Raw genomic sequence first — 27599 nt, 5'->3', positions numbered from 1 at the left:
ATTTAAATATGGTAGTAATTAAGACTTTTTTTAAAAAGTTGAAATCTTACTAAATGTTGAAACAACTTTGACTTTTGAGAACTTTGGACTCAGACAAATGAGGGAAACCATGTATTAAAATTAAACAGTTTGTTTGAAGATGTCTGTTAATGGCAAATCTAACTCAAAGATAAAACAGCTAGACTCGTGTAAATAAAATGAACTTAAAAAAATGGGGGGACGGCCCCGTGGCAGAGTGGTTGGGTTCCCAGGTTTCGCTTCGGTGGCCCTGAGTTTGCTGGTTCGGATCCTGGGCACGGACCTGGCACCATTCACCGAGCTATGCTATGGCAGCATCCCACATAGAACTAGAACGACTTACAACTAAGATATACCACTGTGTACCGGGCTTTGGGGATGGGGGGTGAGGCAGTAAAAAAAAAAAAAAAAAACTCTGAACTTAAGAACCAAGATTCCAAAATATAACTAATTTTTTAAATTAGTGTAAACCTTCTCTGCATAGAAAAACTGGCCCTCAAGGGGACCAAAAGACAATTCTAAATAACTTAATTCCACCAAAAATTGGACTTTTAAAAACATTCTTGCAATAAGCAAAATGTCAACTATTTATGATGACTATGCAGACAAAGCAAGCCATTTTTAAAAAGCAGGATATTAAAAGCCTAAGAACAGAAACGTAGGCAATTAAAAATATTTATCTTTGTATTTTTAACAAGATTCCTAGCCAGCATTCTTTAATTCATCCTCCAATACTCCAGTTCACATGGTGAAGAGTCACCTATTAAACACGAATCTAAGGAGTAAACAAGCTTTTAAAATCCTTAGGTAACAGCGTTTACTAAAATTGTTTTCTTGATATACAATACTTGTACAAGTATTACATTTCTCTTAAGCATTTAAAAGCATTTTCCTAATAAAGCTTTCCCTAAAAAGCTTTACCAAAAAACGTCACCAGTTTTCTTAAGTTAAAATCTCATAAAGTACTGAATCCTGATTTTAAGGGACATGATTGTCTTACTGTACCTAATATATCCGCAATACTCTCCCCTCTGAAATGTTTAAATGTATGTTAGCATGAAAAGCTAAGTTAAGAGAAGTGCGTTCTCCCTAGTTATGTTCTCAGAAGTAACAAACTTCTACACGCACGTTTGGGCGTTAAACTTTAAACAATTTATTTTCCCCAAATTTGGCCCAATTCAGATACAAAACGATTGCTAAAACGTTTGAAGCCTCCAATCTCTACTTTGGCTTTGATCTACATATTTTTCTGAATATCGAAAACTGTTCCAATAACAAAAACCCAACATTCCTTACTAGTGGCACCTAACAAGTCGAACCCAAGTCGCTGTTCCTTTCATGCCCACACCTGTCCACCGCCAGCTTTTCCTGGACACACTCGGGCCCTGCAGATTCCCACACTTGTTTTCATAAACCCACTCCTTCCTCTTCGCCCACTTCCAACTCGCACGCTGCTCCGGATCCACCCGGTCTCTCCCCGCTCCGAACCCAAGGACTGGGCGGCCGGACAGCTCGGTCTCTAACCCAAGCCGGAACCAAGTAAGTGCTGGGGGGCCCTGGCGCCGCGCGGCTGCGGCGCGGGGGACGGAAGGCAGCGGCAAAGCGAGCCCCCCCGCACCGGGCGCACACCCCCTTCCGGCACCCCTCCCCCTGCATTGTGCGAGCGGGCCCAGGCCGCGGCCGTCCCGGGCAGCCCGCAGGCCCTGTGCGCCCTCCCGCCGGCAGGCTGCTCCCGCCGAGGCCGCCACACAAAGCCCGGGGAGCCAGCCCCTGCGGCGCCAGAGGGCGAGGAGAGGGAGCAAGCGCCGACGGACTTACGGGGCTGCTGCGGCCGCGCTGCCTCAGCCGGGGACACCGACCCTTGGGCACACGGCGGCGTCGCTCTTGGCCGTCCTCCCCTTCTCCGCCTTCGGTGGCGGCAAGATCTTCTTTCTCCACCTACCTCCCTCCCCCCCACCCCACCTCCTCCTTCTCCTCCCCCTCCTCCTCCGAACCACCGAAGTACCGAGGGTGAGACACAGAGACTCACAACAACATGGCTGCCACCGCCGCCTCCCCTCCCCTCCCCTCCCCTCACCCTCGCCCACCGGGCGCGCGCAAGGCACTCCGGGAGAAAGGGGAGGGGGGAGCACTCACAGAGGTGCGGCTCCTCTCAGTAGCTTCCGACGCTTCTCCCGCGCTCGGGGCGCCGGCCGGCGGGAGCTCTGCGCGTGCGCACGCTCTCGGCGCTCGCGCGTTTCGGCCGTCCCTCCGGCGTGCTCTCCCCAGCCCTTCTCTTGCGGGCTCGCAGCTGGTTCTGAGCTCGGCGGCGGCAGCGGGAGCGCGCGCCCGGCTGGGGCGGCGCAGGCGTGGTGCATCCGAACGCCGCGTTCGACTCTGTTTTCCAGCCTGGGGCCTCGACTTCCGAATTCGCTTGTCCTCCGCTTCCTCCCCGTAGCTCATTGTTCTTCCCCAACTGCCTGTGCGGGTGTCAGCGTCCCCGGCCGCGAGGGACTCCTCGCACTTCGCTTTCGGGGTGCTGGCACCCAGAGGAACTGGACCGTAATCAAGGCCTTTAGGTTTCACCCTTACCCTCTCCCCGCAGGAAGACGATGGAGACGCGGTTGGGGTGGAAAAGCGAACCCCTTAAGTGGATTATCATTCTCCTAGTTGCTGCCTCCTGGGCATGTGGAGGCAGCGCAGCAAATTGGCCGGAGAAAACCCAGGAAACTAAGGTCGTTCCCCTCCTGGGCCAGTGACCCCCGCTCGTGGCAGATTTTCATCACCTGCCGCCTGCCCTCGCCAGGCGCACTCCCCTCCGCAATTAGAGGCTCCAGACCCGCGCTGCCGGCCTGGCTCCATGCCTTGGTAGTGGTGATTCCAGGCTTGAAACCCAACTCGTGGCCTCTCTGTGCCACACAGCTGTAATGTGGTAGGGCACTGGCACTGTGTCCAGCTTGGTCATGGTTTGCACAACTCCTGGCTCTCTTGACATCCTGTACTTTGGAAACATAATAGAGTGCCTTGTGATGACTTTGCTTGTCTTCGGGGACGACGGTAAGCTCCACGAGGACCTGCAGGGACCATGTGTGTTTGGTCCACGCTATTCCTCAGTGCCTGGACCATAGTATGGTGTTTTTTTTGTTGTTGGTTTTTAAAAAATTATTAAGGTCAGATTGGCTAATAACATTGTATAAACTTAAGGTGTACGTTATTATGTGTCAGTTTCTGTGTAGACTGCATCTCGTTCACCACTAAGTCTAGTTGTATCCGTCACCATACACATAGTATAGTGTTTAATAACCATGTGTGGAGTGTATGAGCTCTTCAGTTTTTAATTATTACCAAAAAGTGTATGACAATGAATTCCATCTCAAGCATTTACCTCTGGCCCAAATTTCAGGCTTCTAGATATTTCCCCTTGAATAGTCTTCCTGGCACCAAATGTGAAAAACTGAATTCACACTCATCCCCCACCCCGGACTCTTGCATTATCTCAACAGTTGGTGATGCCACCACCTATTCAGTTCCCCCAATTTAGTCCTTTGAAGCATCCTTGTCTCCTCCTCTTATATCCCTTTCCCCGTATAGGTAACTTGCTAAGCCTTAGAGATTTTTACTTCCTCAATATTTCTGGTGATAGCCTTTTCCCCTTCATCCCCATTAATACTAGCCTTGCTTTCCAGGTCTGGATTTCTGTAACAGGCTCCTAATTAGCATTCCTGTGTTCAGTCTCACTTCCTCCAGTGAGTTCTGCTTACTGCCATCTAAAATGAAAACCTGATTCCTGGCACTCATGCTTCTCTTTCAGCCATTTCATTGCTTTCTATTACCCACAACTGCATTTCCCAGGCTGTGTTCTGTTCAAAGCTAATAGATCCTTTAAGAAATGTCCCATGGTAAAGTAAGTACAAGAGACATTGGGATGTACGGTTTTTGCCTGCCTTCTGCTTCCTCCTCCATTGGGCTGATAATAGCAGAAGAGTCTTTATAGACAGTTGCTTAGCCCAGGTGAAAATAGATGGACCCATCAGAGGCCCTCCTTCAGAATTCGGAATTGGGAACTAAGAGACCCCAATCTCCCCCTGGGAAGGGTCTTGAACCTGGAATCTCTGGGCTGACTTGTCCCAGCGTGTGGCAGGGAACCCACCAAGAAGAGTAGAGTTGAGAGAGAAAAGGAGATCCTGATAATGTTTCTCCTCCCCTTTGTTCCCGTACCTTGCTGGCTGCCTCAATCCTTGGACTCTGAAACACATGCCTGGATTCTTATAATAAATTCTGCTTTTTTGCTTAAGCTAGATGAAGTGAGTTTCTGTTACAACCGAGAGTCCTAACTAAAAGCCATGTGTATATCATAGCTATTATTTATTTAGTGCTTACAGTATGCAAGCCCTAAAGCACTTTCCATGTATTGTCTCATTTAATGCTCCCAATATCACCATGAGCAGGGCATCTTCTTGGACATGTGACCTGTGCAGTTGCACAAGGCCTCAAGCCTTAGAAGAGTCTCACAATTGTTTTAATGCTCTATTGTCACCATGGTGAAAATTAATAAAGAGAAACCTCATTTAGAATGGAGTTGGGAGGGGGCCGGCCCAGTGGCATAGCGATTAAGTTCACGCGCTCAGCTTTGGTGGCCTGGGGTTCTCTGGTTCAGATCCAGGCACAGACATATGCACTGCTTGTCAAGCCATGCTATGGCACACATCCCACATAAAGTAGAGGAAGATGGGCACCCATGTTAGCTCAGGGCTTTTCTTCCTCAAAAAAAACCAAACAAACAAAAAATAAAATGGAGTTGGGAGGCCAGAAGAGAGAACCCTCTCCCACATGCCCTCAAGCATACTACACACTCCAACAGGAAGACACATACCTTGCCCCTCCCCCAGGAAGTGATACTACTTTACTATCCCAGTAGAAGGAAGGAAAACATTCCTCCTTGCCCAGCAACAGCTCAGCCAATGAGAGATGGCCATCACTCAACCAATGAAAAGCAACTATACTTCAAACTCCCAGTTTTCTCCAGTGGACTCTTCGGTTTATAACAGCCCCTCCCAACTTGTAAAATAACTTTCCTGTCTTTTGTTTCTCTGTACTTCGGTGTGGTTGGCCTTAGACCATGTGTTCCGATTTGCAATTCTTTGCTGTTCTGGATTACACCCATTTTGCTGGTAAAATAACTGGCTGTTTGTTTTAGGCCAACACCATCTAGAAGGTCTTAATAGTTTTTAGAAAAGAGGCCCCTCATTTTCATTTTGCTCTGGGCTCTTCAAATTTAATAGCCTATCCTCTTTATGAAGTATTATCTCTATTTGACAAAAGGCCTCTTTACTACCAGACTCCTTAGCACCTTTAAAGTCAAATTGTGCATTGTAAATATCCAAGCGAGGGACATTGTTCCAGAACAAATTTGACTCTAGAAGACTTTTTTTCATGAAAAATCTCTTAGAGGTTTTGTGCTTTGCAGAACACAGATTAAAGCCCAATCCTTTAGTGATCTGAATGTTTATAACCAGCTCTTAATTCCCTGTGCACAGTGAGCAGTTTCTTGCTTCTGTGCCTTCACATATGCTTTGCAATCTGGCCTTGCTCGTTAAGCACCTCCTGGTTATAATTGGCTTCTTTTGTAGATTTACCTACAAAGAAAGAATGCACTCCTTGGCTACTGTAAATATCAGGTGTGCTTGATAGTTAAGGTGGACATTGTAATTGACACCTGACAGCCGTTCTAATCACCTGGGAGCTTGTTAGAAATGCAGAATCTTGGCCCCATTCCAGACCTACTGAATCAGAATCTGCCTTTTAACAAGATTCCTGGGCAATTCCTCTACACAATAAAGTTTGGGAAGCATTGGTAAACCAATCACAATAATTCCATCTCACTTGATAGGGACTCATTCTATAATGGGCATGTCATCCATTTTGAGCCAATGAGACACATAGAGGTGCCAACTCAGAGCATCTGGGGGAAGAAAGCCAGTCTCTCTATCCTTTTGGATGTAAATAAGAATGCATGTTACGGGGCTTGGCCCCATGGCCGAGTGGTTAAGTTAACGTGCTCTGCTTGGTGGCCCAGGGTTTCCCTGGTTCTGATCCTGGACACAGACCTAGCGCCACTCATCAAGGCATGTTGAGGCGCATCCCACATAGCAGAGCCAGAAAGACCTACAACTAGAATATACAACTATGTACTGGGTGGCTTTGGGGAGAAGAAGAAGAAGAAAAAGATTGGCAACAGTTGTTAGCTCAGGTGCCAATTTTTTGGGGGGGAACAGAAAAGAAAGCATGTCATCCCAGTTCCAGTTCCTGCTGACAGGTGTCTCATGACCACAAGGGAACCCAGACTGGCCAAGACTGACAGTAGCCTACCAGAGTATTCACTCTCCCTTGCTTCTCTAGTAACGGGTTCTGTGATGTTCCTGTGGGTTAGAGGAGGCATTGGATGAAATGAGTGTCCTGACTTTCAGCAACGTGTATTGCCTCTTAGCAAGTTCGGATCCTGGGTGCAGACCTACACACCGCTTGTCAAGCCATGCTGCGGCAGACGTTCCACATATAAAGTAGAGGAAGATGGGCAGAAATGTTAGCTCAGGGCCAATCTCCCTCAACAAAAATGAGGAGGATTGGCAGCAGATGTTAGCTCAGGGCTGATCTTGCTCAAAAAAAATCAAAATCACCTGGGGAGGCCAGCCCTGTGGCCAAGTGGTTGAGTTCGTGCACTCCGCTTCAGCGGCCCAGGGGTTTGCCAGTTTGGATCCTGGGCGTGGACATGGCACTGCTCATCAGGCCATGCCGAAGCAGCATCCCACATGCCACAACTAGAAGGACCCACAGCTAGAAATATACAACTATGTACCGGGGGGCTTTGGGGAGAAAAAGGAAAAATAAAATCTTAAAAAAAAATCACCTAGGGAACATTTTATTTTATTTTATTTTTGCTGGGAAAGATTTGCCCTGAGTTAACATCTGTTGCCAATCTTCCTCTCTTTTTTTTTCCTCCCCAAAGTCCCAGTACATAGTTGTATATTTCACTTGTAAGTCCTTCTAGTTCTGTGTGAGCTGCTGCCACAGCATGGCTACTGACAGATGAGTGGTGTGGTTCCGTGTGCACATGGGAACTGAACCTGGGCTGCTGAAGTGGAGCACTCTGAAGTTTAACTGCTTGGCTATCAGGGCTGGCTTGGAACTTTTTTTTTTTTTAAGATTTTAAGATTTTATTTTTCCTTTTTTTCTCCCCAAAGCCCCCCAGTACATAGTTGTATATCTTTAGTTGTAGGTCCTTCCAGTTGTGGCATGTGGGATGCCACCTCAGCATGGCCTGATGAGTGGTGCCATGTCCGCACCCGGGATCTGAACTGGCAAAACCCCAGGCTGCTGAAGTGGAGTGCGAGAACTTAACCACTTGGCCACAGGGCCGGCCCCTGGAACATTTTAAATATATCAGTTTCCAGACCCCATCCCAGAGATTTTGATTTAATGGGTCTGGGCTGATGCCTGGACATTAATATTTTTAAAAAGGTCCTCAATGGTTATAATGTGTAGCCATTGAGAACTGCCAGTGTACATGGATTACATCTTAGAGCATAACGCCATTTTAATATTCCCTGTGCAAGTGCCCCCTTTCCACTGGGGCTGCTTATGAAACTTCTTGTAAACTCTTTTTATAACTTGTGTTTTTTTAATACAAATAATATAAATCCTTTATTAAAATTTCAAGAAATACAGAAAAGTTCAAAACATCCCAATTTTAATATCATGGAAATACTAATATCCACATTTGGTGAAGGCCTTTGTTACTCACATACATACAGATAGAAGGATAGATAGGGAGCCACATAGAGAGACAGTGGCAGGAATAGGCTCAATCTGCACATGCTTTTTTAAAAATACAATGTTGAATTTAGTCTTACTTGAATTTAACAAAAGAAATAACTGAAGGAACTGCTCAGATGCATGTATCTTCATAAAAGTTTTCTCAAAGGTTAAAGAAAAAGATAAAAGCATTAACAGGACAGAGTCACTTTTCAAACTCTATGCGTCAGTATTGGTCAGTACGGAGTTCTGACCTCCTATCGTCTCAATAGATGAGCACTCTCACTTCCCTCTACCTCTTCCTCAGACATCCTAATTTTTTGCTCTTATTATTCTTCACTTTGTTAGGGTTTTTAATATTTACATTCTATTTTTATCCATCGTTTCCCTATTGATTTGTCTTAATTTCAGTATTTAAATGTATTTATTGTTCACACCTTCTTCATTTCTGACTTCATCTTGATTTGGTTATATGGATTTCATCATACATCAGTTAGCCTTTATTGGGTTACGAACCACCCCCAGTAATCGTTTCCTAGATCTCAGTCCTGTGGGTTGGCCATTTGGGCTGGGTTCAACTGGGAGGTTCAGCTGACCTCTCCTGGGCTCACCCATACAATCGTCATCAGCTGGTGGCTTGGCTGGGGCTGCATGGCTCAGGTCCAGTGGTCAACCAAGGCAGCTGCTTCCTCAGTAGGCTTGCTCCAGCAGGCTTGCTCAGGCCTGTCCACATGGTGGCGGAGAGTGAGAATGGAAGCTGCAATGCCTCTTGAGGCTGAGGCTTGGAACTCGTACAGTGTCCCTTCCGCTACAAGTCATTGGCCAAAGCAAATCATAAGACCAGCCCAGACTCAAAAAATGAAGAAACATACTTTATCTTTTTTTTTAAATCTTTTATTTTATTTAATTAATTTATTTACTCTTTTTTCCCAAGTAATTTTATTGGGATTATGATGGTTTATAAATTGTGTAATTTCGGGTGTACATTATTGTTTATCAGTTTCTGAACACACTTCATCGTGCTCACCCCCAGTAGTCTAATTTTTATCCATCACCATATATACGTGCCCCTTTGTCCTTTTCCCCCACCCCCTAACACCCCTTCCCTCTGGTAACCACTAATCTGTTCTCTTTATCCATGTTTTTGTTATCTTCCACGTGTGAGTGAAATCATCCTGTATTTGTCTTTCTCTGTCTGGCTTATTTTGCTTAACATCATACCCTCAAGGTCCATCCATGTGGTTGCAAATGGGGACAATTTTGTCTTTTTTATGGCTGAGTAGTATTCCATTGTGTGTGTGTGTGTGTATATGTATACACACACACATATATATATATACCACATCTCTATCCATTCATCTGTAGAAGGGCACTTGGGTTGCTTCCACATCTTGGCTATTGTGAATAATGCTGCAATGAACATAGGGGCACATAAGTCTCTTTGAATTGTTGATTTCATGTTCTTCGGATAAACACCCAGTAGTCGGATAGCTGGAGCATATGGTATTTCTATTTTTTTTTTTTTGGAGGAAGATTAGCCCTGAGCTAACATCTGCTGCCAATCCCTCTCTTTTTGCTGAGGAAGACTGGCCCTGAGCTAACATCTGTGTCCGTCTTCCTCCACTATGTGGGACACCGACCACAGCATGGCTTGCCCAGCAGTGCCATGTCCGCACCTTGGATCCAAACCAGCCAGCGAATCCCGGGCCACCGAAGCGGAACATGTGCACTTAACCTCTGCACCACTGGGCCGGCCCCATATTTTTAATTTGTTGAGAAATCTCCATACTGCTTTCCATAGTGACTGCACTAGTTTGCATTCCCACCAGCAGTGTGTGAACGTTCCCTTTTTTCCATATCCTCTCTAACATTTGTTGTTTTTTGTCTTAGTAATTATAGCTGTTCTGACTGGTGTAAGGTAATATCTCACTGTAGTTCTGATTTTCATTTCTCTAATATTTAATGATGTTGCACATTGTTTCATATGTCTGTTGGCCATCTGTATATCTTCCTTGGAAAAATGTCTGCTCATGTCCTCTGCCCGTTTTTTGATCAGGTTGTTTGTGGTTTTTTGTTGAGTTGTATCCTTTTTTTTTTTTGTGAGGAAGATTGGCCCTGAGCTAACATCTGTGCCCATCTTCCTCTATTTTGTATGTGGGTTGCCAACACAGCAATTCGAACCCACAAACCTAGGCCACCGAAGCAGAACACACTGAACTTAACTACTATGCCACCAGGCCAGCCCCTAGACTTTATCTTTTGATGGGAGGAGCTACAAAGAATTTGTGTCCATTTGCAATCTTTATGGTAGCCTCATATTTCCCTAAGCCAATTCATGCTTGAAAATGCCTTTCTGGTTTTTTTTTTTGTTTTTTGCTGAGGAAGATTCACCCTGAGCCAACATCTGTGCCAACCTTCCTCCATTTTATATGTGGGATGCTGCCACAGCATGGCTTGATGAGCAGCGTTAGGTCCACGCCCAGGATCCAAACCTATAAATCCTGAGCCACCAAAGTGCAGTTCGAGAACTTAACCACCACACCACCAGGCTGGTCCCTGCATCTTGTTTTTTGTTTGTTTGTTTAAATGCATCTCTTTTAGGCAACATTGCTAGCTCTTATTTTTTAAACAGATTTGCTTAGCTATAATTCACATGCCATACAATTTACCCACTTCATATGTACAATTCAGTGGGTTTTAGTATATCTACAGATATGTGCAACCATCAGCCCAGTCAATTTTAGAATATTTCATCACTTCTAAAGGAAATCACATATCTTTAGGGTATCACTCCCCATCCTTGCACCCCCTAGTCCTAAGCAACCACTATCTGTATAGATAATTTTATCTGTATAGATAATTTGCCTATTCTGGACATTTTATGTAAATAGAATCATACAATATGTGGGTTTTTTTTGTGACTGGCTTCTTTCTCTTAGCATAATGTTTTCAAGGTTCATCTGTGCTGTAGTATGCATCAGTACTTCATTGCTCTTTATGGCCAAATAATATTCCATCGTGTGGATAAACCACATTTTGTTTACCCACTCATCAGTTGATGGACATTTGGGTTTTCCCTACCTGTTAGCTATTATGAATAATGCTGCTGTGAACATTTGTGTTAAAGTTATTGTGTGAGGTGTCTTTGTTCTTGCATTATGGTTTCTCTCAGATTGGGTTCTCTGTCTTTTGAGTGCTCTGTTCCTTTTCTCCCCCCTAGTGGAATGGCCGCGTTTTTTCTTGCTACTCATGGTTACCGTGCACAGACCTGGCACACTTTCTTTTTGCTTTGAGTTAGTGCAAGTGAATTCTTTTTGATAGCTTTCTCACTCATCTGGGACCACTGTGTCTTCCCTTCAGAGCTATAGTCTGAGTATTGGATTTAGTTTTACGCCACTTTTCTGTAGCCTGAGGAAACCATGGTGGGGAAGGAATGAGCTTACTCAGCAGTAAACTGGATTCTTGCTGGAGGACCCAGATTCTGGGCACTCAACAGAGATCCTCCTCCTTTGCCAAGGCCCCTGCCACCCACTCAGGGATTATTCCACTCTTGTGGGCTTCACCTTGTTCTGTCAACTAAGAGTGTCCTGGAAAATGGCAAACTATGGTGACATCCACTTTGCTTCCTGGCTTGTCCCACTGTAGCAACCTGGTCTTTAGAGCCCCATCTCGGCACTAAAGCAACCAGCCACACTAGCCTGTGCGTGACTGCTGTCAGCTTCCCTCCCCCGCCCTTTCCCTCCCAGGACAGAGCCCAATTTCTTAAGGAGCTGTATATTTGTGGAGAACGGGTTTATATCAATTTCCCATTTTCAACATTATGAGGAAAATTTTCTTAGATGTTCTTAGTCTGGTAACCTTGCATAGCATAGAATAATCCCTTGCTTTCCAAGTGAAGCCTCCAGTCTCGAGTAGAGCATTTCTCCAAAGCTTTTATTTCCTGTCTCAGAGTAGTTTCCTCCATTACCTTCTGTCATTCTGGTGGTGTTCTAAGAAACAACATGGCAAGTGCAGGCTTGAATTCCCTTGTTTGCCCTAAGTCCAGGCAGAGTAAAGACCCCACTGTTAGCTAGACCTGGACTGCCTATTGTTCTTCCCCAACAGGCAAGAAAACAACGGCCTTCTAGATTGTGGTATCTTTTGGTTTCTGGGAACAGTTGTTCTAGCTTAGATAAGCTATGGTAGCTGTGGGTTTGTTTGCCTGTGTTCTCTGAATGTTTGTGCATGAAGCCAGTGCTGTCCTAATCTTGTATGTTCTACTGACCCCTGAAGGAGAGGCCAACTGGATATTAGAGGGACAGCCAGAGGCATTTTCCTGAATATCAACATGCCTGGATAGGGTGGGGTTCTCCCAGCTTGTTATGGTTTCTCAGGGGAAAATCCTGTCCAGTTCTCATGTTTGGGCATAGCAGAGAGTAGGGCTTTCCTTGACTTAAACTAAGAAAAGTAGGTCCTAGAGACAGGGAGATCCATGACTTTATCCAATGTCTCTGACTAAGGCAAGGGTACAACTGGACCAGGAGACTGTACTATCTCAGACATGCCACACTTCCATCGTTCCCACAGTATGACTTGCACACCATTGGGGTGATTCTGAGGCTGTGAGAATGTGAGTCAAGGAGTCAAATTATACTCATAAATTCAAAAATAAATCATTCTCAGTCCGTGGTGTCAAGGAAAATGTACTGGTATTTTCTACTCTGTAGACTGCCAGGAATGGAGATTTTGAAAGTAGATTATATTTTCTCAGTTTGTCATTAAACTAGAGGCACATTCCCGCAGGGAAAATATATAGAAAATGTTATTGAAAACTTCCTGGTAGTGCAGCAGGCTCACTGTGATACCGTGCTTTATAATAAAAAATATATATTTGGTCTTCATCTGCATTCCTGGCACAGAGCTCCTAAAATGCTTGGAATTTCCTTAGCGAGGAGAGATTAAAGTGTCTTTTGTTATTCGTAACAAGTTCCGTTCCACCACACCTGAGTTTATGTTAATAAGGTGACTTCTGGAAAGCCCCTAAGGATGGGGGCTCGTTGCCAGGGGAACCAGCCAGGTAATTAGAGGGTTGGAACTTTGTGTCAGGGAGGGGAGAGGGGTTGGAGATTGAATTAATCATCAATGGCCAATGATTTAATCAATCATGCCTACATAATGAGGCCTCCAGAAAAACCCTAACTGACAGAGTTTGGAGAGCTTCTGGGTTGGTGAACATGCAGGGGTGCTGGGAGGGTAACACACCCGGGGAGAGCATGGAAACTCTGTACCCCTTCTCACATACTTTGCCCTATGCATTTCTTCCATCTAGCTGTTCTGAGCTATATCTTTTTATAATAAACTGGTGCTCTGGTAAGTAAACTATTTTCCTGAGTTCTGTGAGCCACTCTAGCATATTCTTGAACTTGAGGAGAGTATCGTGGGAACCTGGGAACCTCTGATGGCTTAGAGCCAGTAGGTTAGAAGCACAGGTGAAGACATGGAAGGAATAGTGATTGTTATCTGAAGTTAGGGAGGGAGGAAAAGTCTTGTGGGACTAGCTCTGAACCTGTGGGGTCTGCTCCAACCCCAGGTAGGTATTATAGGACACCCAGGTGATGTCTGCAGAGAACTGGAGAATTGCTTGGTTTGGAAACCGCCCCCCCCGCCCCCCCACATTTGGTGACTAGCATGAAGTATCGAGAGTAGTAGATGAAGAAACAGTTTTCTCCTTTAGTTGGTGTAGGAGAGGAAATGAAAAGTTTCTCCCACTCACTCACCCACAGCGTTCGTGGCGCCCTGTGTGGTGTGTGTGTCAAAGGGCTTTAAAATGTCCCTCCCATTGTGGAAGCTCACAGAGAAGGCTGATCCCGGAGAGAAAACACAGCATGGCAGGAAAAACAGAACTGCCCCATCAGGTAGCTTTCTTGGGTTGACAAATAGAGCCAATGTTCAGCATTTTGTAGAGCGTGTTAGAGAGAAGCAAATCCTCCTTTGAAATACAGACATAAGCAAAAACTATAAATCCTTGACCATGCATAGCAACATGATTTGAAGCAAGAAGTAAACATCCCAGAGCAAACTACACCATAGGAGACCATCTCAGCGTGGTACCCTCAAAGGAAGCTATGGAGGAATTCTTGGCCACAGGAAACCTGAAGGGAAGAGACTATTCTCTTGCTCACACTAGTTACAGATTTTCACCAGCTTCTAAGTGAGGAGAAACTGATGGCCAAGATAAGAACCTTCTGCACAGCATTTATATTTGATTGTCTATGAGAATTTAGAGTAAACTGGTTATGGTTCTCATTCCAGAGTTGGGGCTCCTCATTCTCAACTAATTATTTGATGTCTATATAGGACAGGACCCAAATAAAACCTCGAGGTTTTGCTGCAGATGATATTAGAGTTGGATGAATCTTTTTGGGCTATTCAAGTCGAAGGTCTAGTGCATACGTTGGTCAAACAAGGTGAGTAACTACCCTTCCAGGCTGCTACTTTAACAAGATTCTGTCTGGGGGTACCTTATGGCACATGCATAGCCCAATGCACACCTGTAGTGTCACCCTCCACGTATGCTGTGGGCTCACCTGCATTTGCATCACATGCCCCCCATCAGTGTCATGTCCTCATTGTGTCCCTTGAATACTTAAATGCCCATCATGTAAGGGCCATTTGCAAGGCCACCCTCTTCAGTGGACTATGGTTACCGTGTCCAGGTCCTTGCCATGCCCCTTTCTTGAATCCTGATTTTCATTTTCTTTTCAGAGAAATGCAAGATCCCAGGGTTGAAAGCATTTCCTCGTGGTAGCTTCATTTCTCCTGTTTGTTCAGATCAACATTCTGAGTCATCCCCGGAGTCGTCTTTGATTTTTGTCTTTCTCTAATACTGTAGATGCAACCAACAGAAAATCCTCTTGACTCTATCACTGAACTGTATTCAGATTCCATCCTCTTCCTACTACTTCTACCATGCCCACTCTAGTCGGGGCTACCATCATCCCTCAGCTGGATTACTGCAAAGCCTTGTCTCCCTGCCCCTACCGTCACCCAGCTCTAGTCTATTCTGCACCCAGCAGCCAGCATGTTCCTTTTATAATTCAAGTTGGATCATGTCTCTCCTCCACTCAGAACCCTTACTGGCTTCCCATGTCACTTGGAATAAATCTAAAATCTTTACCCTGACGTTCGTGATCTGGCTCCCTGCTACCTCTCAAATCTACCCCCCTCACCCTCACTGAAGCCACTCTGGATGCTTGACTGTTCCTCAGACATACCAGACACTCTTGCTTCTGGGTCTTTGTGTTTTTACTTCCTCTGCCTGGTCAGTTTCTCCCCAGATACGCACATAGCTCACTTCCACACTTCCTCCAGGTCTTTGCTCAAATTCACTGTATCGGGAAGACCCTCTCTGAAGACTCCTCCTTGGATAACACACACTCATGTCCTTCCCAGTCCTCTGTATCCCCTTACTCTAATTGCTTTGTCTTCTTGGCACTTAGCACTGCCCGAAGTATTATTTATTTATTTTCTGTCTTCCCGCACTAGAAGGTGAGCTCCAGGGATTTTGTTGCGTTTGTACCGCAGCTCACAAGACAGTGCCTGTCACTGGGAAGGCATGTGAGAAATGTGTGTGGAATGAGTGAATGAACTCCTCATGGGAGGTGTCTGCTCACACTTGCCTGCACATCTGTGGGGAAAAGGCTTTATGGGGATTTCCTTCAGTTCCTCTGAGGAGACATTGTCAAGGAGGGCACTGGCTGGCTCTGCTCCTGTCCTCACCACAGTAGGTGGCTGCCCTGGCGAAGTGAGGCTGAGCTGTGGGAGAGATGACATTCAGAGGTGTTCATGACATTTTTTTCAGGAGTGCAGGCCCTGTGATGTGGAGGCATCCAAACCAGTCTGACAGGAGTGAGGGCAGGATTCTGCCCAGACTGGTAAAAATGATTGTGTCCATGCAGAGTGAGACTTGCAAAGAGGACACTGTGGCAGTCCCATAGAGTTCTTGCTGAGGCACAGAGACTGAGACTGTGAGGACACGGGGCATTGTCTGTGTACACAAAGGATATAGAGCTGCAACTTGTTTTGTCATGAAACCAGCAGCTACAGGTAAGCAGGCCTTACAGGCAGAGTCATCCCCTCATTCCACAAACGTATACTGAGTATGTGCTATGTGCCAAGCATGATTTTAGGCCTTAGAGGACTGTTCTAAGAGCTGGGGCTTCCTGGGATATGGACTGCAGGGCCACAGGGAGGGCCGAAGTTGGCTCAGGAGAGTGCCCAGACCTTCTTCAGTCCAGAGTCTTCCTTTTCCTCCCTGAGGGAGGCAGCTGAGCACAGGCTGCCCCTCCACCTCCAGCAGGGATCAGCTCTGCCTGTGTCGTCGAGGCTCCTGGCGACCCAAGGAGGCAGTGGGCAGCCTCTGGAGGTTCCCATCCCTGCTCCTCACCATGAGGACCCCTCGGCCCCTCCTCCTAACTGCTCCCTGAGGGTCTGACAGAGGTCTCCACCACCTGCTGCCCCGTGCTCTGGACCCAGAGCTCCACCTGCTGACAGGCTCTCTCCCCTTGCTGCCCTGGAGCCTGCCCCTGGCACTGGCTTTGTGGTTTGCTGGGGGCGAGGAAGACATCTGTGCCTAGCACGGAAGCAGAAAATGGAACAAGATCTGTTTCTTCAGGGGAGGGTATTTGGGGGTGCTGGCCAGGACGTGGGTGAGGAGGTCTCGGGTAGAGATAGGAGAGGCCCAAGTTATAAGCCAGTTGGTCATGTTGGGAGTTTAGAATGGAGTTCAGCTCCTGACACTGGAGCCCACGCACTGACACCCAGGGCCAGTCCCAACTCTGACACAGGTCCCCCTGGGTGCCTGGAGGGTAATGGGAGATCCACAGAATCTTCAGTGGGGTGTGACAACCCCGAGGCCTTACAGGCTGGCCTCACCCATTCACCCTTCGGCACAGAGGCCACAGGGCCAGCTCAGACTTCCTACAGACCTCTGGGAGTGGAAGGACTTCTATGATGACTGTCTTCTCCCTGGCAGCTGGAGGGGGTGAAGTCACCTGTAAACAATTGGCTGTACATCTGAAACAGCCAGGTGAGGCTGAGAACACACGGAGGCTGACGTGATCTGGTGTCCAGAATTTGGCACTCTCTGCCTGGCCCTTGCAACCCATCCCAAGTTCTGGTGATGACCAGCCCAGTGGGGCCGGAGTTGCCCCCACAAGTAGGACAAGGGCATTCCTCTGGGTCATCTCCAGGGGTGCTTCCAGCACTGCTGTTCTCTGACTCAGAGGAGGAGAGATGTATCTCGCAGGCTTGTGGATTTCTCAGTTTCTATATAGGAACGCTCTGAGCTCTGAGTACAGCGCTTTGTATTTTTCAGGGCATATTTGTACAAGGTACTTTGGAGAGAACTCAGACCCACTGCACGGCTGGCCAGGGGTTGGCGTTTGCAGAGTCTGGGCATCACGGATGTGCCTGAACATCAGTTCTCCAGGCAGAGGAAGCTGGTGAGTGACAAGGAAGAGGAAACCACAGAAAGTGTAAGCATTCCCAAGGGCCTCGAAATACCCGAAGCAAGATGCTGTCGAACTGGCCTTCCACCTCAGAAAGAGGAGGTGGGAGGCAGAGGAGGATCTCTTTATTAAAAATTAGTTGTGTGTCTTTTTTTAGTACCCTTATCTGGCAGCCAGAGGTTTCCGAGGTCTGGGCACTTGGGTGAAACAAGCAGGGTTGCTCCAGGACTACGGAAGTCAAGTATTTCACAAAATCAGGGAAATTTCTCCCTGGTGCCCAGCACCTCCAGCACCTCAGCCAGCAGCTTTGGAAGCGGGACAGAGCACTCCTGGGGCGGAGGTTGCCTCCTCACTAGGGGCACTTGTGATGCAGTAGAGACTTGGAAGAGAGGAGCCGAGCAGCAGAGAGGACAAGGTCAGGTTGACGCTGACTGTCGCTGACAGACTGGATCCTGAGCACACAGGAGACATTCTGAGAACTCCCCAAAATACCTGAGGGAAATTTTAGGGCCCTGGAGCATACAGTAGACAAGTGGGAACAAGAGCAGGAAATCTGAAGTATTGCATTTGCATCCACAGGCTGACAGGAGGTGGGGACTTCTGGGTTATACTTGGGAGATTCCCTGAGGCACTCAGGATCTCTGATTTACAGAGGGTGGCAGCTCTGAGGCTCAGAGTAAAACCCAACCTCCAGAGCAAAGTTTCCTGATCCCCAGAGGCTCCTCTTCATCCCCTGTGCCCACTGCTGTGAGCAAACGGGGCCACAGGTAGGGTCCGCCCACTTGTGCGAGTGATGACAACCAGCAACAGCCTCACAGCGGCCCCCACTGAAGCTGCAGAACACTTAGGTCTGACAGGTGGGAGACAACTGTGGGAGGACCGATGTCGGTCAGTCATAGCCAACTCAGCCTCCCTAGTGCTCCCTGACCAAGAAAACACTGAGCTGGCTCCTTCCCCTTCCCCAGCATTTTCCTGGCACTTCTAAGCTCTAACCTTACTTACTAGCTGCCTCTTCATGGCACAGGGCCCCCTGACATCTGGGATCAGCCCAGCTCACACCCCCATCTTCCCACAGGTTTATGGGTCCCAGATGGCCTCTGAGTCTTTGGAGTTGAAAAAGGAGTGTGTTTTTTATACATTAATAAATTCTCACCAGAGGGGTCTTAGAAATGGCTGGTTTCTTCTTCTTTTTTTTCTTTTTTAAAATTTTTTAGCCTTTTTTTAAATTGACTTCATAATAGTTTACATCATTGTAAAATTTCGGTTGTACATTATTTCTTGTCCGTCACCAAATAAGTGCTCCCCTTCACCCCCTGTGCCCACCCCCCACCCCCCTTCCCCTGGTAACCGCTGAACTGTTTTCTTTGTCCGTGTGTTTGTTTATATTCCACATATAAGTGTAATCATATGGTATTTATCTTTCTCAGTCTGGCTTATTTCGCTTAGCCTAATACCCTCCAGATCCATCCATGTTGTTGCAAATGGGATGATTTAGTCTTTTTTTATGTCTGAGTGTATATATATATATATATACATACACCACATCTTTACCCAATCATCAGTTGATGGACACTTGGATGGTTTCCATGTCTTGGCTATTATCAGTAGTGCTGCAATGAACATAGGGGTGCATATGTTACTTTGGATTGTTGATTTCAAGTTGTTTGGGTAGATACCCAGTAGTGGGATATCTGGGTCATAAGGTGTTTCTATTTTTAGTTTTTTGAGGAATCTCCATACTGTTTTCCATGGTGGCTGCACCAGTTTACATTCCCACCAGCTGTGTACGAAGGTTCCCTTTTCTCCACGCCCTCTCCAACATTTGTTACTTTTAGTCTTAGTGATTATAGCCATTTTAGCAGGTATAAAGTGATATCTTAATGTAGTTTTGATTTGCATTTCCCTGATGATTAGTGATGTTGAACATCTTTTCTTGTGTTTATTGGCCATCTGTATATCTTCTTTGGAGAAACGTCTGTTCATTTCCTATGCCCATTTTTTGATTGGGCTGTTTGTTTTTTGTTTTTCAGTTGTGTGAGTTCCTTATGTATTATGGAGATTAACCTCCTGTCGGATATATGATTTGCAAATATTTTCTCCCAATTGGTGGATTGTCTTTTTGTTTTGATCCTAGTTTCTTTTGCCTTGCAGAAGCTCTTTAGACTGATGAAGTCCTACTTGTTTATTTTTTCTTTTGTTTCCCTTGTCTGAGAAGACATGGTATGTGAAAAGATCCTTTTAAGTTAGACTTCAGTTTGCTACCTATATTATCTTCCAGGAGTTTTATGGTTTCAGGACTTATCGTCAAGTCTTTGATCCATTTTGAGTTTATTTTTGTGTATGGCGTGAGATAATGGTTTACTTTCATTCTTTTGCAAGTGGTTGTCCAGATTTCCCAACACCATTTATTGAAGAGACTATTTTTTCTCCATTGTGTGTTCTTGGCAACTTGTCAAAGATTAGCTGTCCGTAGATGTGCAGTTTTATTTCTGGGCTTTCAGTTCTGTTCCATTGATCTGTGTGCCTATTTTTGTACCAATACCGTGCTGTTTCAATTACTATAGCTTTGTAGTACATTTTGAAGTCAAGGATTGCGATGCCTCCAGCTTTGTTCTTTTTTCTCAGGATTGCCTCAGCAATTCAGGGCCTTTGGTTGCCCCATATGAATTTTAGGATTCTTTGTTCTATTTCTGTGAAGAATGTCATTGGGATTCTGATTGGGATTGCATTGAATCTGTAGATTGCTTTGGGTAGTATGGACATTTTTACTATGTTTATTCTTCCAATCCATGTGTATGGTATCTCTTTCCATCTCTTTATGTCAGCATCTATTTCTTTCAATAATGTCTTATAGTTTTCATTGTATAAGTCCTTCACTTCCTTGGTTAAATTTATTCCTAGATATTTTATTCTTTTTGTTGCGATTGTAAATGGAATTGTATCCTTGAGTTCTCTTTCTGTAAGTTCATTATTAGAGTACAGAAATGCAACTGACTTTTGTAAGTTGATTTTCTACTCTGCAACTTTACTGTAGTTGTTAATTATTTCTAATAGTTTTCTGATGGATTCTTTAGCCTTTTCTATATATAAGATCACGTCGTCTGCAAATAGTGAGAGTTTCACTTCTTCACTTCCTATTTGGATTCCTTTTTTCCTTTTTCTTGCCTAATTGCTCTGGCCAAAACCTCCAGCACTATGTTGAATAAGAGTGGTGATAGTGGGCATCCTTGTCTTGTTCCTGTTCTCAGAGGGATGGCGTTCAGTTCTTCCCCATTGAGTATGATGTTGGCTGTGGGTTTGTCATATATGGCCTTTATTATGTTGAGGTAATTTCCTTCTATCCCCATTTTGTTAAGAGTTTTTATCATAAATGGCTGTTGGATCTTGTCAAATGCCTTCTCTGCATCTGTTGAGATGATCATGTAGTTTTTATTCCTCATTTTGTTAATGTGCTGTATCACATTGATTGGTTTGCAGATATTGAATCATCCCTGTGTCCCTGGAATAAATCCCACTTGATCATGATGTATAATCTTTTTAATGTATTGCTGTATTCGAGTTGCCAATATTTTGTTGAGGATTTTTGCATCTATGTTCAACAGCGATATTGGCCTGTAGTTTTCCTTTTTTGTGTTGTTCTTATCAGGCTTTGGTATCAGAGTGATGTTGGCCTCGTAGAATGTGTTAGGAAGCATTCCATCTTCCCTGATTTTTTGGAATAGCTTGAGAAGAATAGGTATGAAATCCTCTCTGAAAGTTTGGTAGAATTCTCCAAGGAACAGAAATGCCTGGTTTCTTACCTCAGACACCAGATAATTGCCCTTTCTTGCTGACCCCATTCTACCCCTTATTTCCCCTCTAGTCTCTTCTTTCCCCCATCTCTGCTACCCTTGCTCTGTTACTGCCCATGCATAAGAAACCTCATGGGTGCTGGTCTGAAGAGAGCAATGCCACCTCTTCTTCTGGCCTCTGTCTGGTGGGCTTTTGTAGAGAAGGTTTAGGTAGGGATGGGATCATTGGGGAGTTCTACTCCGGGGGGAATATCTGCATGGCACTTTACCTGTTCACAAAGCTTCTTCATAACACGAGGTAGCAACTGGTCATCATTGGTCTCCAATAATGCCTAACGAGAAGTGTCTTCTCATTTGCTTTGCCCACTCTGGACATCACCATCTGGACCACAATTAGCAGTTGAGTTCACTTAACTTTCCTGTACACAACCCCAGAGCTCTGCAAATTTGACTTACATGAATTGAGAAGGATTCTTTAATTAACAATTTTATTTACACAAAAAATAATTTTTTGATTATCTGAGACAATTGAAAACTACCAAAATAACTCACACAGTATACCAGCAGTCAATTAGACGATGACCCCACATTCTAGAGAGCTGCACTGTCCAGTATAGTAGCTCCTAGCCACATGTGCCTATTTAAATATTTTAATTAATAAAAATTAAGTAAGATTAAAAATGTAGTTTCTCCATTGCACTAACCACATTTCAAGTGCTCGATAGCCACATGTAGCTAGTGCTACTGTATTAGCACAGATAGAGAACATTTCCACCATCACAGAAAGTTTTATTACAGCTCTGTTCTAGAGTGTCATTCTGGCATTAAATCCTTTCTCTTCACACTATGGGACTGGTGTGGAAACCCTTATCTTTGTGTGACTGATGAAAACATCTCTGTCCTGGTCCTGTCCATCTCTTCCTCATCCTTAATGCTGAGTCTTTCTCATCTGTGACCCTCATCCTGTCTGACCTGTAGGAATCACCTCTTGATATCTTTGCTGATCTGCCCATTACAAAGAATTCTGTCTTTCCAGGTGCAGTTGCTTGGAGTTTATCTTTTGAGTACAGAATCCTTTTCAACTAATTCTGTACCAACGGCTTTAGAGAGTGAGTACTAGGAGTTTGCATGAGAACCTCTCCTTTTTGGAACTTGGCTGAGTTGTCCTGGGAACAAGTGTCTCTGCATTTACACAAGCCTGAGTCAGTAAGGTGCCAGCCACAGGGCCAAGGGCAGGAACCAAGGTCCTCAGAAAAGCCTGCTTGTTTTTTGTTTCAAATGCCTCCTGTGGGCTGCTGTAATTATTAACTCTTGCAGGAGGCTCGGATCACCTGCCTCTGATCAACTAGAGGCAGCTTCTACTGAAGTCTTGAGATGGGGAGGAGAAAGGAGAGAAATGGAAGTGAGAGAGTGGCAGGCAAGAGCCTGGCGGTGGGACATTGGGGAGGGAGGAAAATTGATGTGCAGTGCGTTAACCTGCAGTGTATCTGTCCCTGATCGGCTCTGTCGCCTTCCTGTCTCCGCAGGTGTGTTGGTCACCATGGACAGCCCTGGGGCCAGCCTCATGGTCTGGGCAGCCTGTGGCCTCCTGGTCATGCTGGACACTGTGTGCTATGCTGGTTATGCTGGGCACCCTGGTTTCTGAGTCCGGGAATGTGGAGGTGTCCTACATTTATATCTTACATACCCATGCCTCCTTGCCTGCCTGTCTTGTTTGTCACCTTGTACACAATCTTGTACACACTGGTCTTGATAACTTGCTGTCTCTGAGCCTTGCTGAGTCCGCATGGCCCCTTTACCCTGGCTGTTCCTCAGGGCCCCAGGCCATAGGCAGGCTGCAACACTCCATGCTAGACTGCCTCTCCTCCCATGACGCCGTTCTCACATTGCTTGGGCTCTAACACTGTGCTGCACGGAAGCGCTGCTCACTGCCTCAGGCTCCAACCCCCCATGCCAGGCTGCCCTCCAGCATGAACACTCTCCTCACCCCACTTGGGCAGTGACACCCTCCTGGAGCCAGCTGTTCCCCGTGCAGGAACCCTCCTTAGGCTCTGACATCCCAGGACAGGTCTCTCATCTTAGTTCAAGCTGCTCTGACAAAGTACCATGGACTGGGGTGGCTTATAAACAAGAGAAATTTATTTCTCACACTTCTGGAGACTGGATGTCTGAGATCAGGGTGCCAGCATGGTCGGGTTCTGGTGAGGGCCTACTTCTGGGTTGTAGATTGCAGATTTCTCACTGTATCCTCACATGGTGGAAAGAGAGCGGGGGAGTTCTCAGACGTCCCTTTTATAAGGGCGCTGATCCCATTCATGAAGGCTTTACCCTCATGACCTATTACCTCCCGAAGCCCCCACTTCCTAATACTGTCACATGCGGGGATTAGGATTTCAACATCAGAATTTGGAGGGACACAAACATTCAGTCCAGTGCACTCTTCTCCCCAGTTGGCCTCCTTACTCCGCTCGGGCTCCAACACTACTACTTCTGGGGCTGTGGCAGCCCCCTGCCTCACTCCCTACGTGCATGCCTATTTTGCTTGATGCTGCCAAATGACTTCTGGACTGAATTGATAAAGGGAAAAGAAAGAGGAAGAGAAAGAGGAAGAGAGATTGTTTCTCTAATTTTAATGTCTAATATGTCTTGACAGTGTCCATTTTGTGTCCATTTCCCCTAGAACACAGTACGTCAAGTTGCCTTTTAGTTCAGGAACATTTTTTTGTGCTATTTGTTCAGTTCCATTTTTTATTTTTCTTCTTTGTGGAGACGCCACTTATGTGTGTGTTGCGTCTCCACTCTCTGTTTTATCTATGTATCAATTTCTTCATGATTTATTTAAAAACTCTACTTCCATTTCATTTTCTGTACTTGTTTCGTTTCTGTTCTCTAGCTCTTTTACTGTGTTTTCCACCATATTTATACTCCCTGGTGCTCCTCTGCTTTTGTTTTGATTTCTGTTGTTTCTTTCTTTCTTTTCTTTTACCTCTTTTCTGAGTTCTGCAAATGTGCAAGATCAAGCTTTATCTTCTCTTGTTTTCTCATCATTTCTTCTCCGCGACTATATATTTGTTTTTTGTATTCTTCCTTTGTTGAGACTATTTCTTCACTAAGTTTTTTTAATTAATGGCCAAATGTTTGAGAGAATTTTCATCTATTTCATGGCAAGTTTTTTTGGTGATTCTTTGTACTTGGTAAGTTTTGCAACAATTTCCTGCCATTGTTTTCTTTGTACGAATGCTGTCTGCTTTTGAATTCCCTGGTTTGCCAGTTGTTGTAGGTTCAGGGGAAAAAGTTTTGCTGGCATTGTTCTCATATTGGTTGTTTAACTCTGACAGCTCTTACTGTACGTGAGGGTTGTTGATTTATCACCTCAGCTTGACTCTTCCTACGGATAAGGTGGGTCTTTATGCTGGGTTTCTGACATCTGTTGCCCTTGGGCTGTTTTGCTTTTTACTTTCCTACTCCACCCCAAGGGACATCCACAACATATTACCTAAGGATTATGAAGCGAACTCAGCAGCTTTTGGTACCCTTTACGCATTCTTGGAGTCTGTGGATCATGTGTCTCCTAGCTTGGCTGATAACGAGGTTTGTATTTATTTTTTCCCCATTATTTATACTAAAAGAAAACTCCTGTTTCCTCTACTACTGCTCATGCTACTTGTGACACCAAATTTGTAAGATTTTCCACACCAAGCAGTTCTCCAATTTTTGGTGCATACCAACTGGGTGTCCTGCAATTTAACTCAATTCTGACACTAACTGCCTGGAGTTAGTGCAGACCCCATAGATTTAGGGCTCAGTCTCACACGACTGCCCCGCATTTCAGATGCAATTGCAAGTCACAAGTTGTCACCTGTACTTCTGACCAACCAGCTATAAATTGAGGGTTCCTACAACCCCCTCCTTATGTTTGACAATTTGCTGGAATAATCACAGAATGCAGTGAAACACTTATGTTTCCTGGGTTATAATAAAGGATATAACTAAGGATACAGATGAACAGCCAGATGAAGTACCTATGGCAAGGTTTGGAAGGGTCCCCAGTACAGGAGCCTCTGTCCCCTTGGAGTTGGAGTGTGCCACCCTATACCAACCCAGATTTTTATGGAGGGTTCATCACATAGGCCTGATGAATTGTTGACTCAATCTCTAGCCACTATTCCCTCTCCAGAGAATAGGAATTGAGGCTGAAAGTTCCTCTAATCATGCTTAGTCTTTCTGGTGATCAGCCCCCATCCAGGAGCCTAACAAGAGTCACTGCATTAGAACAAAAGATGCTCCTATTACCCAGGAAGTTCCAAGTGATTTGGGACCTCTGCTAGGAGGCTCTTATCAACCCATCACTCAGGAAATTACAAGGGTTTTAGGAGCTCTGTGTTAGGAACCGGATCAAAGCCCAAATATTAGCAGGAACCCAGGGCAGACACAAACATGTGTATTTCTTATTGTTTCACACAGATCCTTCTTCTTTGTCCTTGCAGTGCTTTTATGTAGTTGACAGCTCTTTATATTAACTTTCCCCTGTTAATAAAATTGCTGTGTGCTTTCCGTCACCTGATTGGACTCGGACAGATATATATGGTTTTGTGATAAAAAAACAAATTTTTTCATTTTTCTTATAGTACTTTTAGAATTTTTCTATTTACATTTAATTCCTTGATTCATTTGTTAGTTATCTTGGTATATGGCTTGAAGTATAGATATATCTTAATATTTTTCCCCAGATGGCTACCTAGAGTTTCCAACCCCATTTATTGAATAATCCATCTTTCCCCCATTGATTTGAGATGTCACCTTTATCATTAACTATATTTCCATCCATATGTGGGTCTATTTCTGGATTTTTAAATTTTGTTCCATTGTTCTGTCTGTTCATGTGCCAGTATTACGCTTTTATTTTTTTATTTTACTTGTGTCATTTTAACTTTGTAATATGTTTTCGTTTCCTGTAGGGCTAATCTTCTCTCACACTCTTTTATTTCTGAATTTCCCTGGCCATTCTTATTTGTTTGATTGTTTTATGGAAGTACCTCAGAATCAGCATGTCTAACTAATTGATGAAAAATTAATGAAAAATTAATTAATCTCCTAACCGAGATTGTGGTTTGACTTTCCATTTGTTGTAGTTTTTTCTTTTGTCTCCATCAAGAAAGTTTAAAAACTTTTTAAATGAATCTTGTTCATTAAAGTTTAATTTGCATTCCTATAATTATTATTAAGGGGGAGCATCTTTTTATATTTTAATTGGCCATTCATTTTTTTTCTCCCTTATTTTGTGAATTGCCTGTTGATAACTCACTGCCAAAGTTTTATTGGGGCTGTTTTACTTTTTCTTACTCATTTATTTATTTTTTATTTTTATTTTTTTGCTTTTTCTTCCCAAATCCCCCCGTACATAGTTGTGTATCCTAGTTGTGGGTCCTTCCAGTTGTGGCATGTGGGACGCCACCTCAACATGGCCTGATGAGCGGTGCCATGTCCCTGCCCAGGATCTGAACTGGCGAAACCCTGGGCCGCCGAAGCAGAGCACACAAACTTAACCACTCGGCCCCTCTTATTCATTTATTAATGTTGACTTAAAGATGTTACAGAATCTGGATTTGTTGTCAGTTATGTGGATTGGAAATATCTTCACTCAGTCTGTGGCTTGTTCTTCAGTGGTGCCATTTGATTTTTAAATATAATAAGATTTATCAATCTTTTCTTTTATGGTTAATACTTTTTGGGTCCTATTTTAAAAAGAAATGCTTTCCTAACCTAAGATCAGAAAGATATTTTTCTATGCTTTTTTGGGTAACATTTTCAAATTTAGTTTTTCATATTTAGTGCTTTAATCCAGGTAGAATTGATATTATGTATGGTATGAAGTAGGATTAAATTTTATTTTCTTTTTCAATGTGGTCAAGCTATTTACCAGCACCAGTTATTGAAAATGCACTGCTGACGGGTTCCACATGTCTCCACAGATGTACATGTCCGTCTCTGGGCTCTCCAGTCTGCTCCTCTGCGTTCTTTCTCTCCGTGTACCAATATCACACTGTTTTAATGACTGTAGGTTTTGCTATTCAGGCCAAGACTCCTCACCTTCTTCTTTTCTTCCCCAAGTTTTCTTGGATTAGAACTGCATTGGATTACAGATTAACTTGGGGAAAATGGACATCTTTACACTTTTGATTCTTTCTATGTAATAACATGGTATATTTCTCCATTTATGTGGATTCTAAAATGCTTTCAATAAAGTTACATAAATTTCTCTATAAGGTCATGAAAATATCCTTTATTAGAGTAATTCCTAGGTACCTTCTTATTGCTATCATAAAATGTTGTTGTAGGGTGCAGTATTATTTCCAGTGTTTTATCCTTCCCCGTAGTTGAACCTTTTGCCGTGTGTCTTTGTGGTTCTTCTCAGAGGAGGAGAAAAATCTACCCTCAATACTGATGTCAAGACTTGCTTTGGACAGTGGAATTTGAGTAAAAGTGACAATGTACCAGTTTTGAGACTGTC

At 44.6% G+C, this 27599-nt stretch overlaps 2 protein-coding genes across 36 annotated transcripts in view; one reads left to right on the top strand and one right to left on the bottom strand.

The window, feature by feature from the left end:
- PUM2 (pumilio RNA binding family member 2) overlaps positions 1 to 2395 on the bottom strand; it is a 93948-nt gene extending 91553 nt beyond the window's left edge. For 3 of the 34 annotated variants that reach the window (XM_070573223.1, XM_070573227.1, XM_070573243.1), the window contains exon 1: positions 1837 to 2097. The gene's annotated coding sequence lies outside the window, so the exon portion shown is untranslated. Of the gene's footprint in view, positions 1 to 1836; positions 2127 to 2154 lie in introns of those variants that run through there. The other 31 variants (XM_070573233.1, XM_070573215.1, XM_070573228.1 and 28 more) reach the window with 24 other exon arrangements.
- Positions 1451 to 27354, top strand: LOC103562205 (uncharacterized). 2 transcript variants are annotated; one of them, XR_011526207.1, is made up of 6 exons: positions 1451 to 1557; positions 14146 to 14255; positions 17165 to 17291; positions 22615 to 22749; positions 24565 to 24679; positions 27061 to 27354. XR_011526207.1 is itself a non-coding variant. In XM_070573252.1 (5 exons), the coding sequence occupies exons 1-5, from the start codon at positions 2961 to 2963 to the stop codon at positions 27211 to 27213; spliced, it is 624 nt and encodes a 207-aa protein (XP_070429353.1). In that variant the 5' UTR covers positions 2925 to 2960; the 3' UTR covers positions 27214 to 27354. The 2 variants fall into 2 exon arrangements, 1 of the variants encoding a protein (XP_070429353.1); XM_070573252.1 differs by lacking the exons at positions 1451 to 1557; positions 14146 to 14255 and adding an exon at positions 2925 to 3054.
- The last annotated feature ends 245 nt before the right edge of the window (positions 27355 to 27599 follow it).

Source organism: Equus przewalskii, chromosome 14 (assembly GCF_037783145.1).
Source record: "Equus przewalskii isolate Varuska chromosome 14, EquPr2, whole genome shotgun sequence".
Taxonomy (NCBI): Eukaryota; Metazoa; Chordata; class Mammalia; order Perissodactyla; family Equidae; genus Equus; species Equus przewalskii.
This window is presented reverse-complemented; position numbering and strand designations above follow the sequence as displayed.